General features: G+C 42.8%; 1 protein-coding gene across 1 annotated transcript in view; it reads left to right on the forward strand.

Annotated features, from left to right (window-relative positions):
• Nucleotides 1-18,978, forward strand: part of SUSD2 (sushi domain containing 2) — a 1,032,760-nt gene that overhangs the window by 188,324 nt on the left and 825,458 nt on the right. The window contains exons 3-4 of the mRNA XM_086943298.1: nucleotides 4,100-4,251; nucleotides 6,936-7,103. Coding sequence (XP_086799424.1) covers nucleotides 4,100-4,251; nucleotides 6,936-7,103 — 320 coding nt within the window. The remainder of the gene's footprint in view (nucleotides 1-4,099; nucleotides 4,252-6,935; nucleotides 7,104-18,978) is intronic.

Raw genomic sequence — 18,978 nt, forward strand, 5'->3', positions numbered from 1 at the left:
GCAAGACAAAGGAGGGAGCCAGGAGGCACAGGAGGTGGGTCCTTAGCAGATCCAGCCACCATGGCCATGGAGGAGTTAATAGAATCCACTTTACATCTGGAGGCTGTGTATGGGGAACTCACTGCGGGCCCCCGAAGTAAGAGTTTCTAATTATATTTATTCCAGGAAAAGTGAGGCACAGTTCCAACTGCCGGTCTGAATCAAACCATAACATTCCCTACATCACATTAGGAATACATTATGGAATATCAACCTTACACATCTCTCTTCTTATCCCACAAACAAAAATGAAACAAGGCAAAACAAAACACAATTTAAAACAGAAAAACATTGTTAGAAAAACTTACAATGCATATTTCAATGTTTATGAAAATGCAAAGGGGTTACACATAGGGCCAGACGTACGACCGGTTTTTGTGATCGCAAATGGGAAATTGGCCCGTTTGTGACCGCAAAATAGGTCTGTGCAATGTACAAACCCTATTTTGCGAGTCCGTAACCTAATACTGACTCGCAAAAAATGGTTGCAACTGGCTGTTAGGAAGGGGAGTGCCAAGGCTGTCCCTTCCTAATAGCAAGTCGCACTTCTATGTTTGAATGTTTTGTGACCGCAACTGCAGTCGCAAAACACTTGCAGTTTACCACCTACTTCAAAAGGTGGTAAGCCACTCGCAAACAAAAAGGGTCCCCAAGGGACCCTTTGTGACAGGCAGGTCATTTGCAACCCCATTGGGAATCGCAAACAGTGTCTGAGACCCTGTTGTACATTCCATTTTGCCAATCGGAAATTGCCAGTCGAAAAACAATGAAATTTATGACTCGCAAAATAGAAAGGTTGTACATCTGGCCCCTAGTCCTGAAGCTTTATGAGTGGCCTCCTCTCATGAGATGTCCTGAAGCTTCTCATACTGTAAGACATTTCATTGGGATTGACCTGAGATCCATCACCTCTCACCACAATCACCTCTTCATGCACCCCCAGCCCACTGGGGAGACAGCCTCTCTTTATTCCCCCACTTGTTACCGTCTAACATGATCACTCTATCCTTAACCATTATAATTTTCTTTGGTTGAGAAAATTTCAACTGACCCTTGGTCATGATGCTAGGTAGTCACACTCTGACCACCAGGTTTAATAAGTGAAGTCTGTGCTCTTTCTGGTTTTGTGCAACAAGCATACTTGTTCTGTGCCACTTCATACTTCAGCGTCACTGACAACATATTTCTTTCCACCTTATAATCACCCCATCCATAGACAAATCAACTTGGAAGCAGGCTAACACCCTTTGAGAAGAGTAAACGGAAACACCTTTGTGACCGCATTATGAGTGGTGCGAATTGCCCATAGTAAATCCTCAAACTCCTTGCACCACTCCAACCAGCTAGCAATGGATAACTGAATGTTATCATTGATAACCCTATTGCAACCTAAGGCCATTGCTGCGAGGGTAGACATTTCAGCAGGGTATAAGATCTGTAGAATTTTAAGCATGCAGTGATGGCGGGCTAAGGTTTATGTTTAGGATATGAATAATGTCATAGTGGAGTGGAGTGAGGGTGGGAAGAAGAATGTCAATGTTCTTTGAAGTGTTACCTTTAGCAGTATGTATTTTGTTCTCATCTCTCTTCATGAGTTAACATGTAAATGATGTTGACCTTTGCAAGCAATTCGGCAGGAAGCTCATGCACAACCTAATTTTCTTTATCTTGAGACTAATGTTGCCCTCATGCGACCAAAGGTCCACAGTTATCAGGTGCCATGTTTAGGAACAAATAACTAAAAGCTGACGCCCCCACCTCAGCAGAGCATCGCGTAGCCATCTATCCTGGGCTTTGTGAAGACAGAGAAGCTTGGGGCATATTACCAAGGGCCTTATCGCTGCTTTAGCTGGAATTTTGTCCCGCTAAAGCGGCGATAATTTCATCGCCCTATTACCTAGCTGTCGCTAACACCAGTTAGTGACAGCTAGTAGGAGATAGCGATCATCTGGGGGCCTACTTTGCATGTCAGCGATATTTATCGCTAATGACATGCAAAGTGGGCGTGCCAAGATGTTAGCGACTGTAAACAGTCGCTAACATTGCTATCTCCTATTACCTACAATGGCGAACTTTTGTAAATATTCGAGCTAAGCGCGAATATCTCCGAAAGCTAACGCCTGCCCAGAGCAGTTCTTAGCCATGTTATCCAATGGTAGGTGGATAACATGGCTAAGAGCATTAGCTCGGTAGTGCATGAATATCGTTGACTTTTCAGCGATATTCATGCATTTCGGCCGATTTTTATCGCTTTTGAGATGAACCTTGATAATTGCAAGGTTTATCTGCGATAAAAATCGGCGGAGCTCGGCGATAATTATATTGCCGCTAACCGTGTTAAGTGATAATTATCGCTTAATCTTGGTAATATGCCCCCTTGTTTTTTAACAGACTAAATGCAGGTTCGGCCATATTTCTGATCCTTACTTATGCTGTGGTTTACCTCTTCCTGAGTAGCTGTTGTGTGGAACAGCGGGGTTGGTTATCGTGGTGCTGCAGTGAATATCCAGCCCCTCCTGTAGAAAGGAAGGGAAAGGCAAATGGAAAAGGCTAAACTTGCTCTCTTCATGTCTGTCTTTTATTAGCATGCACGTCCAGTGGGAATCGAAATATACTTTGTGTTCATTGGGGAAATGTTTACCTCTCTTCTCCCTCTGTGACCAATGAGAGCCATTACTAATGCCTTTGCAAACTTAGAACAAAATGTTTCTTTCATTCTTTCCAGTACAGAATGTGATAGGAGGCATGTTATTAAAGACCCGATGTAAATTTTAACCGACAGATCACTCTGTCCCGAATGTGGTAGATATACCATCTGCCTTATTGCAAGCGTATTATATCTTATGGTATCCTACGTCCTTGTCCTAAGGCGGACAGGATTTCCGCCATGTTTGAGACAGAGTACCCGTCCGTCAACCTCTAAATCAGGGCCCAAATATCTTTACTTGTTTGCCTAAAATATAAATATTCATGTATACTATATTTTTTTGCTGAAAATGTTTCTACAACACACAAGACCTTTTGGTGAAATTTGACACTGTCAACAGAGAAACTCTTCCATTTGCCGTGCTCTGTGCCTTTCCCAAGTATAATTATGAAGAGGGAACCAATACTTTTCAGGACATGACATTCATTGGGAGAATACAACACGTTAATTCCCAAAGGATGCATCTGACATGATGTATTCCACCATTTCAGTGAAAGGATATTTCCATAGTCTTTCCAATTGTGTATCACGGTGGTAGCAGCTGATGCAAGCATAGTAAGGTAGAAGTTTGCTTGTATCTTTAGTAAGGGTGGAATTTATTAGTCTTATTTCCAAAATACCTACAGTTTTGCTTCACATATTTTCTAGAAGGTATTTATTGAATGCAAATCAAATAACATATACCCATATAAGCCAGTGCTGGTGTAACAGTACCATTAATTTTTGGTGGTACTTAGTTTTGCTTTATGTACACCTTCTGGTGTCCTTTATGCTCTTTGAATCTTTTATTCTTGATGTCTTAGACATGTCACAATAGTATATCCATCTCTGCCTGCACATATTGGGGTCCATTCCCTGGGTAAGTTCCTCATTCCCCTTTTTTTCCATACATTTTGAGTTTTATCTTCCTCGTGCGTCAGATGACACAGGCCAGCAGCTGCACTAGCCTTTCTTTATGTTTTGCTGTTCTCAAAGGTATGTGTAGGAGTCAAGGAGAAGAGAACATAGGAAGTGGATTATGTATATATTCCCTTTGGAATTAGATAATGATTATAATGATTGGTTAAGTCAGATTCATCAAGGCTATATATTCATCATGCATTTGCTAGCCAATGGGAGCTCTTCTAGACTAACAGAGACTATTAACAAATGTTTTGGAGGTACTGTGAAGATCATAAAAAAGTTCTGCAAAACAATAGGTTGACCTTCATGGGAGTGGAGACCCTCCTCTTAGGATTGTTGAAGAGGCCTTTTGCACATCCTTCCTCAGAAGCATGGAGAAAAGGTCGTATACATCAAATTTTCACTACTAAGGAAGACACTGATCAATGAAAATGCAATTTATTCCCATAGGTTTAACAATGAAACAGTCACAGGGGGATACATTGATGACAACGGTGCAGCGCACTGCATCTCCCCTTTACTGTATGAGACCGGCCGCATCCCCTTTGCGTTATCAGTGGATAATGGAGTCACCTATCCCCACACTGGAGTGTGGCTAGCAGGTGAATTACTATTCTTATCTTCCTCCCTATTTTAATAGCCTGTTTTCCTAGATCCTGCACTTCAAAGACAGTTGTTTATCTCTATCCGCTCTTTTTCTGTTGTTTTTTTAAGTCTTCTGGGGTGATATCAATACGCGAGGTCCTATGTTCCTATTTTTCTCACAACAAGATATATGATCTCATATACAATATTTGACACACGGCAGCGCCACAAGCCTTCCTGCTGTACTGCCGTGCGTCAAAAGAAAATGGCAGGAATGCGCCGTTCCTACAAGATTCTGCGAATTCCTGTCCTTTCCCCTGCACTAGTGCACAGTTTGCTGCCATTCCCCAATGTAGGCACCCTTGCCCCATGGTGCAAGGGTGTCTGCGTTGTGGGTGGGGATTGTTTTTGTGCAGTAAAGGACACCTTCCTCCACAAAAACAATCACGAAAGGTGCTTTCCTCTTTCTATGTGTGCTGCAAAATACAGCACACATAGAAAACGGAAAAACAAGAAGAAATAAAAGTATATCTCCTCGTTGCGCCTCCCTTACGCCTCCCCTGGGAAGATGTAGGAATCTAACGCATTCCCAGGTTTACAAAACTTTAAAAATCTGTGAATGCATCAGGTTCCATGGATGTGGGAACACCCACAGCAACACCCATGGAGAGCCCCTTTCACACAGTTATGCGTGTAATGGGGCCATATTTACAAGGCCACGAAAAGCCATGTAGGGTGACTTTAACTGACCTTGTAAATATGGGCAGGTATACTGCGCTGCTGGTGCGTCAAAAGAAAGTGACACACCAGCCGCACAATGGCCTTGTACATAAGCCCCTTTTCTTTCCTAACTTCACCTTAATGAGTTTTGTGAAAGAGAATAGCTACAAACTTGCTGGTAATCTTTAAATATGATAACTGCATGAAGTGACTTGGAGTGGTATGAGGGTATGCCATCCAATTGCTTTTTCTGTTGCGTTGACATGAGTAGGTTTGGGAACATGCTCCATGCTCCTATCAGCATTTGTATAAACACTGATCATCATCATTCTCTGCATTAGTGAGAGGGAATACCTGTTTTTCAGCTGTTGAAGGGGAGAACCCAATAATGCTTCAAAGCATTGTATAGACTCAGCCAATAGATATAGGGTGGACAATTGAAAAACAAAATACCAGATGAAGCACAGCAGACAATTGTTTCAATGGTGAATGGGCCTTCTTCTTCAATCAGGGGTTTATATAGCGCGCTACTCACTCGAGAGGGTCTCAAGGTACTGACCAGTATGTTTGTAACCAGTAAGTGTTTTGTGTCTGTCCTACAATAGCGAGGCAAGCATAGCTGCATCCTCCTGCACAACACTGCCCTTTATCACCTCTACTTGGAGATGATAATCAGAGATTAACTTTTTTGATAAAGCTACTTCCACCCCATCTTCCCCTCTGATGTGTACTTGTGCCATTGTAAAATCTAGGACTACTGTATGCCATTTACACAAAAAACCTCTTTCCATACGTATTGAATTTTTTCCAGCATGGCACTGTTCACATCCTTCCACTGTACGATTAAAGGCCCTAATATCATATTCAGCACTCACCTAGTTCTTGGGCCCTTAGCCATTATTCAGAGCTCTCCTTCATATCTCCGAGGATTATGGCCCCTGGCTTCTGTTGCAATAGGGCCAGTGCTTAGCACAGGTTTGCTTATATATGCCACTCTCCACCTAGGAGGCCACAGGTGCAAAGCATCCATATTTTAGTAGACAACATCTAGAAGTGGCAGCCAACTCACAACAGATGCTCTATCATTTAAAGTGGAGAGGTAATGGAAGGTTTTATTGCTGTCCAGAAGTTTTAAAAGCCATCCTGCAAGAAATTAGTGTTATTTATTTTAGCACATGCTTTGTCTACGTAGGCCTCCAGAAGAATGTCTACCGAGGGCAAACACAATCTAAATTAATGGGCCAGAAGTGAAAACCACTTGATAGAGTACTTTACTATATCTGATGTCTAGTCGTGCACTCGCTGAATGTGTCTTAGTTTAACAAAGTGGAGGCTGTTAGCATAATAAAGGTAGGAATACTGAACACAGTTATCTACTGAGACCTTAAGACAAAGTGGAGAAAGCTCAGGTGGAAGAATGTAGTGTGTTTTTTCCATATAATCGCCAGCGAGGGGATTGATTGGCAAATATTGTTTCAATAAGGCTAGAATGTATCTTAAGAAAGGCTTGATAACATTTCTGTGTTATCGCCTAAGCTCTATTTGCATCTGAATGTAATGCTGAAATCAGAGGATGGATTGGCTTCTCACTTAGAGTAATGTTGGAAGTTTCAGAAGGTAATGCCATTCACATAATCTGTTTTTAGGAAAGGGATAAAGAGTTGCCTGTAGGGAAACCATAGGACTGCCTGGGGGCTCTAGTTCTGTCAAGAGCCTAAATATGATCCCAATGAAGGAGGATGCAAATACTTTTTAAAGAAACTTTTTGGAACATACACTCTTGCCAAGGTGCTTGCTTGAGGATTGCATTACACTTTTCTGTTGGAAAATTCACCTTGCCACTTGCTGTTTTTCACATTCGACTCATGTTGCATTATGATTTTCATCTCCATGCACTATGTGATAAATGCTCAGAACCAATGATTTCTCAGTTGTCTTATTATATTAACCCTTGAATATTTTATTATTTGCTTGTCCCCAGTACACCACAGCAAGGCCTCTGTGCTGGAGAAGAGTGTTTTGGTAAACTCCAAGAAGTGGCAATTCTATGGAACCCCTGGCTTTAATGGAACTCTCTTTCTAGCTTGGAATTCTAGGGTTCTGAAAAGTGACTCTGTTAACATTGAACTCTGGGGCTACAGGGAAACAGGTGAGAAAGAGGAAAACAAAGACAGGGAAAAACGAGTGTGAGAGAGAAATGAATGGAAAAAAAAGAACAAGAAAACAAACGATAATAAGAGCGAGAGAGAGAGTGCGTGCACAAGAGACCTGCTGAATAACATCGTGTTTGGTTTAAATCTGAGGTTTACATTATGAATGTGGGGTCATGATGGGAAATAGTTGTCTCTAATTTTTGGTATGTTGTTTTTTTGAAATATAACATTTCGGTGTGTAGTAAATGTCAGATTTTCAGTCGAAATGGGATGATCTTCCATGTAACCTTTTCGTTGAGACAACTCAATTGCGAGAGAACGGTTGTATGACGTTACAATGCATGCTTTTACCACGCATGCTGTTACAACGAAAACCTTTACAACGCATTACACTTGGGGTGCTGGATAGTGAATAGTTTAATTTACTACTCCAACTCCCTTCCCCGTGGACACTAGGGAAGGTGTTGGATAGTAAATTAAAACTATTGCTTATCCTAGAGCACCTAGAGCGCCCCCCAGTGTAATGCGTTGTAATGGCTTTCGTTGTAATACATGCGTTGTAATAGCACTGCGTGGTAAAAGTTGAGTTGTAAAGGTTGCATACCCGAGAGAACAGAAATATGTTATCTATTAGCTAACTATGGAGTTGGTGTTACATCGCGATTTCCAGGATAAGTGAAATTGCTAAAATTCTACTTTTTGTTGACTTAACACTGAGATTTGGAAGTCGATATCGAAGAATTTTAGCTTACCTTACACTGACATTTGCAGTAGAATTGGCACCCACTTGCAAAATGGCAAGACAGTGGAGACTATTAACAATATTGTAGCTTATTGTAGCTAAAATATCTGCTTCCTCCAAAGTTCTATTCTCACTGCTAAAAATGATCCGAAACAGTCTCACCCAACAGTAATCATTGTAAATATGCCAACACATGCACACTACTTCCTTTGACATTGATACGCCTACATGCATCAAGGGTTTTTGCATTCGGAAACGGTGCAAATCGCAAAAATCGGCCGTTTGCGAACGCAAATCCCTTTTTTGGGATGCATTAAGGTTTTGGCTTTTTTCGCAATTTAAGAAATCGCAATTTATTTGCGATTTCTTAAATTGCGATAGCATTTAAGAAAATGCAATTTTGCGATTTCTTAAATGCAATGCATGATTATTTTGAAATTGCGAATTCGCAATTTGGAAGGGGTAAATTAGCATGAAGTTGAACTTCATGCTAATTTACCGAAAACTTTCAAATATGCACAAATTGCATTTTTGAAAGTTTTAATTTACACACACACGTGCCCTTGGGGCATGTGTGTGTGTAAATTGCATATAAAGTTACATTTCAGGGGTGCAGGGAGGGGTTCTTTGGACCCCCCCTGCACCCTTGAAATTGCATTCACATTTTGCGAATCGCAATTTGAAATTCGCAAAATGTGAATGCCTTCCCATTCATTCCAAAGGGCCTTTTGGCCCATAGGAATCAATGGGAAGGGTTTTCCTTAATTGCGATTCGCAAATTGTGAATCTCAATTAAGGAAAAATACTGAATCGCAAAAATAAATGCGATTTGTTCATGCATTGCCGTTTGCGATTTCTAAATTGCGATTCCTTAATTTTCGCAATTTAGGAATCGCAAACGGGTGCAATTATGCATGTGGCCGTTAGACACTTGCTTATGACTCTTTTCTCCATTTTCCAGGATCAGTTCCTTTACTTCTTCAGCATCTTCTTCTACTGTCAACTACTTCCCTGTCATTACACTCTTGCATAGTGTTCCCTTTGATCACACTTGCAACATTTAGAGTTCCAAGAATAACATCCCAGACTCGCAGAAAGGTGCCCCAAGCTGCTACACCTGAACCACCTTGATTTAGTGTCACTTATGCTTCCTTTGCCACTAGACACTTCCACACCTCAACACTTTCTTCATTCTTATTGATGGTCATACCTGCACCTAACTCTACCCACCACATTTCAACTTTTTCAAACGTAGACACTGCACTGTGTTTCACTAAATCGTTCATGTAGGTTTGGGTAGTATGTTTCATTATACCCATCCCATGGAATTGCCATTTCTCTTGTAGTGCAGAGTTCCGGACAAATTCCTTCAATTGCTAGGTAAGGGAAGTTTTCCTCTTAGGCTCCAAAAACACGAGCGAGAGTTGGCATCCCCTAGCGCTATTTTCTAACTCAGATGGTCATGGTGAGAGGGCTGCTTCTTGAGTAGATTTGTTGCCTCTCAAGTATATTTTCTACTCGAGTGGCAGCAAAATCAATTTGAATGGCCACACACTCTTGCACACCGCATGGCGCCATTCGCTCTAACTTCTCAGTGCTGCTCACGCTAGTGGGGCTAAATTGCAGCACCACATTCATATTTCCGCCCTTTGGCAGAACTCTGTGACATCTAACAGAGTTTTTATGTAACTCTGCGAGTTCCGCCCTCCCCTAATTTTATGGTGGTGGACTTTCAAATCTTGTTACTTCATAAATAATATCTCGTGCATAATTTGTTGGTACATCTAACCAATTGTCCATTAATTGTCAAGATGGCCATCTCCCCAGACTCACATTTAACTGCCAACTCTACCAATCACAGATTTCTACCTTGTGTTTATCTTACATATTTATGCCATTTGATTACTAAATTTATCCTGGCATAAAAATGTACTTCCAGCATCTTCAGAGACTCAGTAAATATATGATTAACATCACATTTAACATCTCTGACATTCATGTCTGGAAAACTGTCATCGATGTCCTACCCTCCACTCCTTTATTTCCTGATGATACACCCTTCTTCCATAAGGGAGTACTCTGCACCCACTTGAATCTCAGAATTGTTTCCATGGAGCTGGGGGTTACTAAGTCTGTCTGTAATATAATAACTTAATTTTTCATAAGAGTACACTTCTTTCTACAATAAAATATGGTTCTGCAATTTTACCCCACAACTCTTCTGCTACAAACAGTGTGTTCTTCAAACCCATGCTGCTTTCTATAGTCTGCATCGATTTTGCACTCCTACAGTTAACCATCTGCAACCAGTGATGTGCTGCAGCTATGTGCCTATATCTAAAGCATTTGCACTCGAGTATATTCCACCTGTGCTCTTCAGTCCCTCATGTGCTGCCATTAGGGCAGCACAGTCAGCCACACTACATGTTCCAATTGCAGCAATCAAGTAATCAGCTTCTACATCAAGCACATTAGATCACGCCTCTTCCTCCTGGGTTACTAAGCTCCCAGCTGCTCTTCTGCCACACTGTAAGCAAGTCCAGCTTCACCCCTGCATCCTCCAGTGATTGGCTACTTTCCTGGTTGCACAAGAACCAACAAGAATTGCCATGGAATGTTTTCTTCCTAGCTTTTACCCATGTGGAAGGCCCCATGCATACTTAGACTTCTGACCACTTCCAAGGTGAATTATGTGCACCTCTGAACAGTGCCACATGTCAGTTTCAACAACTCGTGAACATTGAGCTCTCGCACCTCCAATGGTGTAACCCTTAAAAAATGCAGGGTTATAGCACAAAATGCACATTTGACGATCTGGGTTGTGCGGTATATGTCCGTCATCCATGTATCTTGCACTGTTGAAAATACCAGAACTTTGTAGAATAGACTAGAACAGTAGAACCATGTGGTCATGAAGTTCTAGAATGTAGAGTGAGGAGACTGCGCGCTCCAGATTTGGCAGTAGGTATGATGTGACTGAGGAGGTGTAGGGAATACATCTGATGCTTCACTTCACTCTCTGGTCTGCTTATTGAGTAATCCTCTTATCTTGCATTTGACATTTTGGCCAAAACAGTGCCTGCTAAGCCTTGCCCATTCTGTCCTAATTCTATTGTTTCCTCTCGCATGCTATGCTGCATCATGTCTGTGCCCAAAATAAGGACAATGGTGTAGCTTCTGGCTGCTCCCTATGCAGTTACTTCCATGAGTCACCTCTCTGCCAAATTGGTATCAATGAGGTTGACTGCAATGCAGATGATTAATGTTATATTAGGTGTAAGAGACACCATCTGAGGCAACCTGAGCATCAGGATGGCCAATGTCTACTTTGTCTTAATCAGCAAGTATTCCAGAATTTATATAAGTTCTAACATTCTCACAGATTAAGCAAATGAAGGACTAAACACATTTGTCTTGTATTTAACTGCAGCAACTTTTTTGATTGTAAATTATGATATATCAATGGCTAAGAAGGAGCACTAGAACAAGAGGCTTTGCATTTCTTATTACAAAAAAAATATTGCAAAGTTTTTAAACTATCGAATATATTATATCATAAATTCTGTAAGTTCACAAGAAACAATTAAATCCAGCTGGGTGTATTTGGAAAGTAATGATCTGTGTTGCGAGAACTGAAGGTATAATATTTGAGCTTTTTTACACAGATGTGGAGAGGCAACGTGTATCAAATCTATTATTGGCTTCAGATGCCATACATTAGACATAAATAGATGACAGGAGTGATGAATCTTCCAACAGATGACGTAGTTTTCAAATGCTTTTATTGTGATTCATAAAATCCACAGCCTACGCGTTTCGCCCAACACGGGCTTCTTCAGGGCTTATCTTTGTATCTTGGCACTGAAAGATAAGCTTTCCGGAACAAAGACTTGAGGAGAAGGGCTCCGACAAAGGAGATAGGACATTGTGCCTAAATTGGCACATGATAGCGACACGGCTATTATTAAAGTTATCCTTTCATTCCAAGAAGCAAGGACTCCCTCGACATAGGAGGGATTTCCATAATAATACCCACCTATTTAACGAATGGGTGACTTTGTGAATTGGGATATATTCGCCCATGCTGGAGTGGAAAGTCAATGAAGACTCCTTAATTTGGAGACATTACGTTTCAGTGCCAAGATACAAAGATAAGCCCTGAAGAAGCCCGTGTTGGGCGAAACGCGTAGGCTGTGGATTTTATGAATCACAATAAAAGCATTTGAAAACTACGTCATCTGTTGGAAGATTCATCACTCCTGTCATCTATTTATGTCTAATGTATGGCATCTGAAGCCAATAATATATTTGATACACGTTGCCTCTCCACATCTGTGTAAAAAAGCTTATATGTAAAGTTAAAGACCAACATTGGTGGCTGGTTTTAGGAGGTGGGCAATAGTGCAAACTGTAGCCAGAACCAAGGAACGGTTTTCATAACTGTCTGTTAGTGCGGCAATAGTACCTGCCACCAGTTTCTGTGTTGTAACGTATAATATTTGAGCCAACATTTCAAAAAGGTTCATCAGACGGTTTTCAACATTTAAATCCACAGGACTACCTGAAGAAAATTATCAAGGAATTAAATGTTGTGCTTAACTGGACCATTGATGAATTAATGTGGGATAACCAAGACACACCAATCTTATAAGGCCAGCATATTAGACTTATTTTAAGCCTTCATAGTAAAACTCATCAGCCTGCATGTCTATTATAACCTTGAATTTGTAAAGCGCACATCTACCTTCGGTGGTTTACCGGCACTGGGGCCCTCGGGAAGATTAAGCGAGCTATTGCCAGAGTCACATGGTGCGGGCTGACCTGCCGCCGGCGATTGAACCGTGAAGCCCGTGGTCCGGAGTCAGGCACCATGGCCGCTGCGCCACACCTCTTTAAGTAAATTCAAAAGAGTTCAAAGGGCATTATTTTTCATGTGTTCAGAAAAACTAGAAAAGTATTTGAAAGTAAACATAGAACAGAACATGTAACAAGTGCAATATATTTAACTAAACAAGAAAGCTATGAAGAGTTATTTAAATGTTTATAATTGGGCCTTTTCACTAACTGCATTTGATAGCAAGTTTATTAGTACTACAATTGACCTACAGTGGAACTTCTCACATACTACAAAATCCTATTCACAAACCTACATGCAGAGACCTACACCTCAGCCTCTCTCCTATTATTTCTGTGTGGATATCTCCATCCAGATTGCAGAGATCTCATCACACACACATAAATGTGGGAGGGACAGGGAAGTGTCTGTTAAATGCGGCATACTTACTACTAAATTGGAGAGGTTTATAGAGGAGGAAGGAGGGGTTGTGGAAGAGCTAGGGATGGGTTTAGGGAGGGATACGCACCCACCCACAAACGTGTGAGACCATTGCTATTCACAACATGCCATTTTATGGTTACTACAGCCGAAAAGCATTACAACACTTGTAAATTGACTCCAGCCCAGGCCTGGAATAACACATGGCCAACTACAGGTACTGCAGTACACTCCCATAGAAAACAGCGATACCAGGGGCTTCAATGAAACAACCCAGGAAATAATGTTTATATCCCAATTTCAATGCAATAATAAATATGCTCCTAGAATGTCGATTGAGCCCACTTTGGCTTTTAGGGGCTGAGGAGGACCTGATGATGTAGCAATCCACTATTAGAGTGGGTGAGAGTCATATAAAATAAAATAATTATTTTCTTTGGCTTCACATCGTTGGTAGGGACCTTGAGGTGTAGACCACAAGCTGCCTTTTTCTCTGCAGTTTCATTACTTAGCCACTTAGTCCCTATCTCTGTCACATGACTAGGTGTAGTTGGTAGTTGATCTTTGTGTATTCCTCCTAGACAGCCATGCATAATAGAGAGCTTAGGTGTTCCTGCATGTGCCATTCCTGGCAGGATGGGAGGTTCGAGGTGTGCACCGCTCTAATTACACCTGAGTAGTCTGTATCCTGTCTTCACACAAACAGTTCACACCCCCTGTGGCTAGTCTGGAGCCAAGGCAGGGAGTGCAGGAAACCTGTGCAATTCAAAGGGAAACCTCTGGTACTTCAAATGAGGTACCAGGTATAAAAACTGGACCTCAGAAATCAATTCTTCAGTATACTTATGGACCTGTGGAACACTCTGCCAAGATGGACATCTGTGCTGCTGAAAGGACTGCTGCACTGAAGGACTGCTGCCTGTTGTGCTGACCTGCTGCCCTCTTGCCTGGGCGAGAAGGGCTGTAACTGTAACCTGAACCAAGGACTACCAGAGTGACTCCAACAGTTAATCTCTTGGAACCAGCACCTGGACTTTGTAACCGTGAGTCCTACCTGCCAGGTGGTTCCCTTGGAAGTGGGCCTGAAGGCGCTCTGCCAGCCCTCTATGGATCCAGCAGAACAAAAGTATCACCTCTGCTGTGCCGCGCAACCCTGAGCAGAACTGATGCATCGCCTCTGCTGCAAGGATTTTTCCAGTGCGAGGACTCCACCTGGACCTCCCAGCCTGCATCGGAACCGCCGCTGTGCAGCCCATCCCTGACGGAGGCCCTTGCATTGCAATCCCTTGTAGATGGCAGCCTCAATGACTACACAGGACTTCGCATTGCAAGGCCACAGTCTCTTCTGATGCATCACCTCGGGTGCACACTGTATCCTCGACGCGGGACTTCACAACACTCCACAACCAGAGTTTAAGGAACTCTTCTTTAGCAAGCCTAACTGGGTCCCTTAAGCCATCTTGCACTCCATCGCAGTCGGGCTGAACATATGACTTTATCCCATTTCGGTGTCACCAGATATCCACAGTTGGGGCTTTTTGGTGAAATTTTCACTTTAATGTTTAAAATTGCATATCGTCGGTCCTACTGATTATATTTTTGTCATTCTAATCTTGTTTTATTAATTAAAATGTACTCTATTTTTATAATTTCATTTAGGATCCTAATTGTGGTGTGTTTTCACTTTATTACTGTTTAAAGTGTTGCACAAATACTTTACACATTGCATCTGAGGTAAGTCTGACTGCTCTGTGCCAAACTACTCGAGGATTGAGCACAGGTTAATTTAGGATTTGCATAGGACTTCACCCTAATAAGATTTGTGGTTACTACTTGAGTAGGATTTCACCCCCACCCCCACAGACAATAGCTCAATTTCTTACAAGTCCAATATGTACATTGCTCCTATCATGATATGTCAGCACCTGCCTGGCCTTTTGGGCATTGTTAAGCCTCCTCGCATTCCATGTGAGGAGATTTATTTATGTTTTAAGGACTGTTCCGTACAAGCTCCTATAGTTGGCGGTAAGTATGAGTAACATATACGAGTGTTGAAATCCCATGTTAGTCATACATTGTGCTTTGCAATCTGCAGTGTAATATATATTTTTTTAAGCATCCCAGCCATTCCTCCCCCCACCTACACCAACCCACAATTGGTCAGTGAACTATCCCTATCACCCAAGAAAGCCAAGTTAAAGAAGAAAGAGACGTGCAGGCTCTGGTTCTTCCCTTTACCACAACCCTACACCCTTTCTTGCAGGCCTGGAGTCCATCTAGGTGGATAGGAAGAAAATAACAAACTATTGTAGCTTAACATTGTACTGCATGTTGTCAAAGGGGCATGGTTTGTCCTTGAAGAGAACATACAGTCTTGCCAGGTGAAGCATAGTTCATTTGAAACGCATGTCACTACAAAGCATGCCATTACAACGCATACCATTACATTGCATACCATTACAACGCATTATAAAGTAAGTAATGGAGATTGTTTTAGTATTAGGGTGGGTATGGGTTTTGGGGTACATGGGAAAAGTAATTTGTACCCCTACACCATCAAACACTTTCCCTACTGTTGCCCTTAAAGTATTATGTGTTGTAATTGTATGCATTGTAATGGTATGTGTTATAATGGAATGTGTTGTAATGGTAGTTTTTAAAAATGCGTTGTAATGGCATGCGTTGTAAAATCATGCAATGTAATGGTAGTTGTGATGTAAAGACTGTGTTGTAAAAGCATGCGTTGTAATTGCATGCATTGTAACATCATATATTCCAATGGTAGAGCTTTGGTAATCGTTGTGTCCAGCTCACCATTGAGGGTATAACACCCCTCCATCCCACATCTGTGTCCCCTAGAGCGCTTGTGCTCGAAAAACAGTTTGGATTGGTACTGATTGGTTTACCCATATTTTATTTGAACAGACCCACTGACATTAGTGCAGTATGAGATGAAACTCTTCTATACCCCAGCTGTGTGGGGAGTTAGTGCCAAATTGTTGTGGTGTACTTCTTCCTGTGACTAGTGTGTTTGCGAATGTTATAGTTCACACATCCTCAGATTCTGTTTGTAATGTTCAAGTCAGTTGGTGATCATTCATGATCATGTAGAGTAGTGCCATAATGATGGTGAATGTGTGATTCTGTGTTAATATTATATGTTTCTTAGTTGATAGGGCCATTAAACATAGTCCACAGAAGTGCGGCAATGTTGGGTGCAGAAGCTCAATCTCATGTCTGTCTAGATATGTAACATTCCCCTTGGCCCAGAGTTGGGCCATCTACTCGAGACCCAGTGCTCTGGACACAGGCTTGCTTGTGTGCTGTTATACTGTCAGGTAAAATTGGTATCTATACGTATGAGTACTTTGAAGGGACGCACAGACGCAAACCCGTTGACATCAGAATCTGTTTTTGTTACGTGCAAAATGAGTTGGGGGCCCTGATGGAAATTCTGGAAATTGCTGTACTGCACCTGACTTAGACACAGTAGGTCCCAGTGTCTGCATAGTCCACCCTCATTGGCTTTTTGTAGCTGTGTTCTCAAGTATTTTGTCTCCCCCCTTTAGCTGGCCATGTCGATGTAGGCCAGATGATGTTGGCCGGTCCAGACGCCACCTAGGAGGCAGATCTAGCAAACCCACGAGGTCTTCCATGTCCAACCGATCACCAATGCAGGCCACTGCTGGAGTGCCGCTCAGTAGCACAGAATTCACCTTGAGGTGTGCTGTTCTTGAATCAAGCAGCAGTTGTGCAGTCCCCATCACTTCACTAGACCCCACGAAGAGACATATATGACCATGGCGTGCCCGGTTTCAGGCATCCGCTCCCTTCTCAGCTCTGTGGCCACAACAAGTACCCGTTCTGGCCACAGCGTCAGATCGGACTGGTCACATTGGGTCAGCAGTGATCCATGCCTGCCTGTCCATCCATCCATTTATGGCTTTCCAGAATCAGCAGGCGACACGCGATTAAGGCATGTTGTTGTTTGGTGTTTTTTTTTAAACCTTTATTGAAAAAGACCTGAAAATACAATAGCAATCATACAGCCGCTCCGGGTCAGGTGGCAACGATTCCAAATCAAAGTAGGATGAAAAAATACACAGCCCTTCAGCCGACAACCCTAGGGCCCGGCGGCGATTAACAAATCATGCCAAGCCATACGTAATTGTACAGGAGAACTGAGGTTTTGATTTTATCTTTTTAAAAACAACCCCCCAACCAACAAACATAAGACAACTACTGCAAGGGCTAAACAAAAAGGGAACGACCTTGGTGAATCCTTCTGGAGAGGGGTACCATATCTGCAACTATACATAATCAACAAAAAGAATGTCCGGGAGGGGAGGAGAGAGGGAACAAGTAGTAGGCAACAGTACATAAACAAAATCTGGAGAAGAGGAAACGTCATGCTAAGGGGACTGTAACCGCTCCGGTGGAGGCTTAAAAGGAGGGGTACAAATCTCACCACGGTATTGATTCCACTGACTCCATATCTTCCCCCACTTCTTGGGTCTGCCCCAGGCAATGTATACTGTTTTTTTCACGGAACATGCACCAGTCCTTGTTCCTAGACCAGGCCGACAGACTCGGTGGCTTCGCCGACCCCCACAATTGCGCAATGTCACGCTTAGCAATCATGTTACCCAAGGTGGCCCACTGCGTTTGGGCCGCATTATAGTAGTTGGGCTCCCATACATTTAACAGACATCTCCAGGCCTCAGGCAGAAGCGAGACACTCGTTACCTCAGACATGACACCATGCACACGAGTCCATCGCCGGTCCAAGACATGTGAAGCTGTAAAAGAAGGTCCGCTCTGTGGTTTATCAATTTTTTATATATGAGTGAAATCGTACTGTCCGGGACGTGCCCATCAAGTACTTTGTCCTCCAGGGGCGAGGAGTCTGGAACGGGCGTCCCAGGCACCATAACAGAGGAAAGGGCGTGTCGAACTTGCAGGTATCGAAAGTATTCGCGAGGGCCGAGCTTAAATTTCTAGTTCTAACTCCTCAAAGGATTTAATCTTGTCCTTCCGCAAAAGATCACCCACTGCACTGATTCCGATAAGTTCCCATTTGTCGAACCCCTTAGTCGTTCACAGATTACCCAACTTCTCAGAAGCATAGAGTGGAGTTGCCCGAGTAAGGGTATCCGACCAACCCGTGGCAGCGGTAGCATTGTACCAGACCCGAACCGGACCTTGGTAGGCCCGGTTAATTCCACGTCAGACCGTTTCGAATAAAGTGCCCTATTATAATTTTCGCCCGGAAGCAGCCATTTATCCATCGCAAAGGCCGGGTTAGCAGCCGGACCGTACATCGCATGGTTAACTGGGCTCAGTTGGGAAGCCCAGTAATACCGTCGGATATCCGGTAGCGCAATTCCGCCATCGTACCATGGCAGCGTAAGCTTGGCCAAGGCTATCCGGGGACGACCGGCCCACACCAGTTTCCTTTGTAGGCATTCAATCTCATTAAAATAGCTGGAGGGCACTAGATCTAAAGTATTCTGGAGAGCATACAAGAATCTGGGAAGGGACATCATTTTGAATAAGGCTGCCCTACCCACCAGGGACAGAGGCAGCCTGCTCCACTCCTTCACATCCGCTCTTAACCGAGCGAGCGGGGGGAGTAAATTGAGTCGGTATCTAGCAGTCGAGTCACGTGAAATATGAATGCCTAAATACTTAAATCCGGTGGACGAGATTTGTATAGGACAGCTGCGTGGTACAAGTGGGACATCATCCGTGAGCGAGTACACACAGGACTTGGCCCAATTAATGACCAGTCCTGAGTTCCTGCCAAATGAGCTAAGGACATCAAATAGTACTCCCAAGGATTTCCGGGGGGAGG

Source organism: Lissotriton vulgaris, chromosome 11, assembly GCF_964263255.1.
Source record: "Lissotriton vulgaris chromosome 11, aLisVul1.2, whole genome shotgun sequence".
Lineage (NCBI taxonomy): Eukaryota > Metazoa > Chordata > Amphibia > Caudata > Salamandridae > Lissotriton > Lissotriton vulgaris.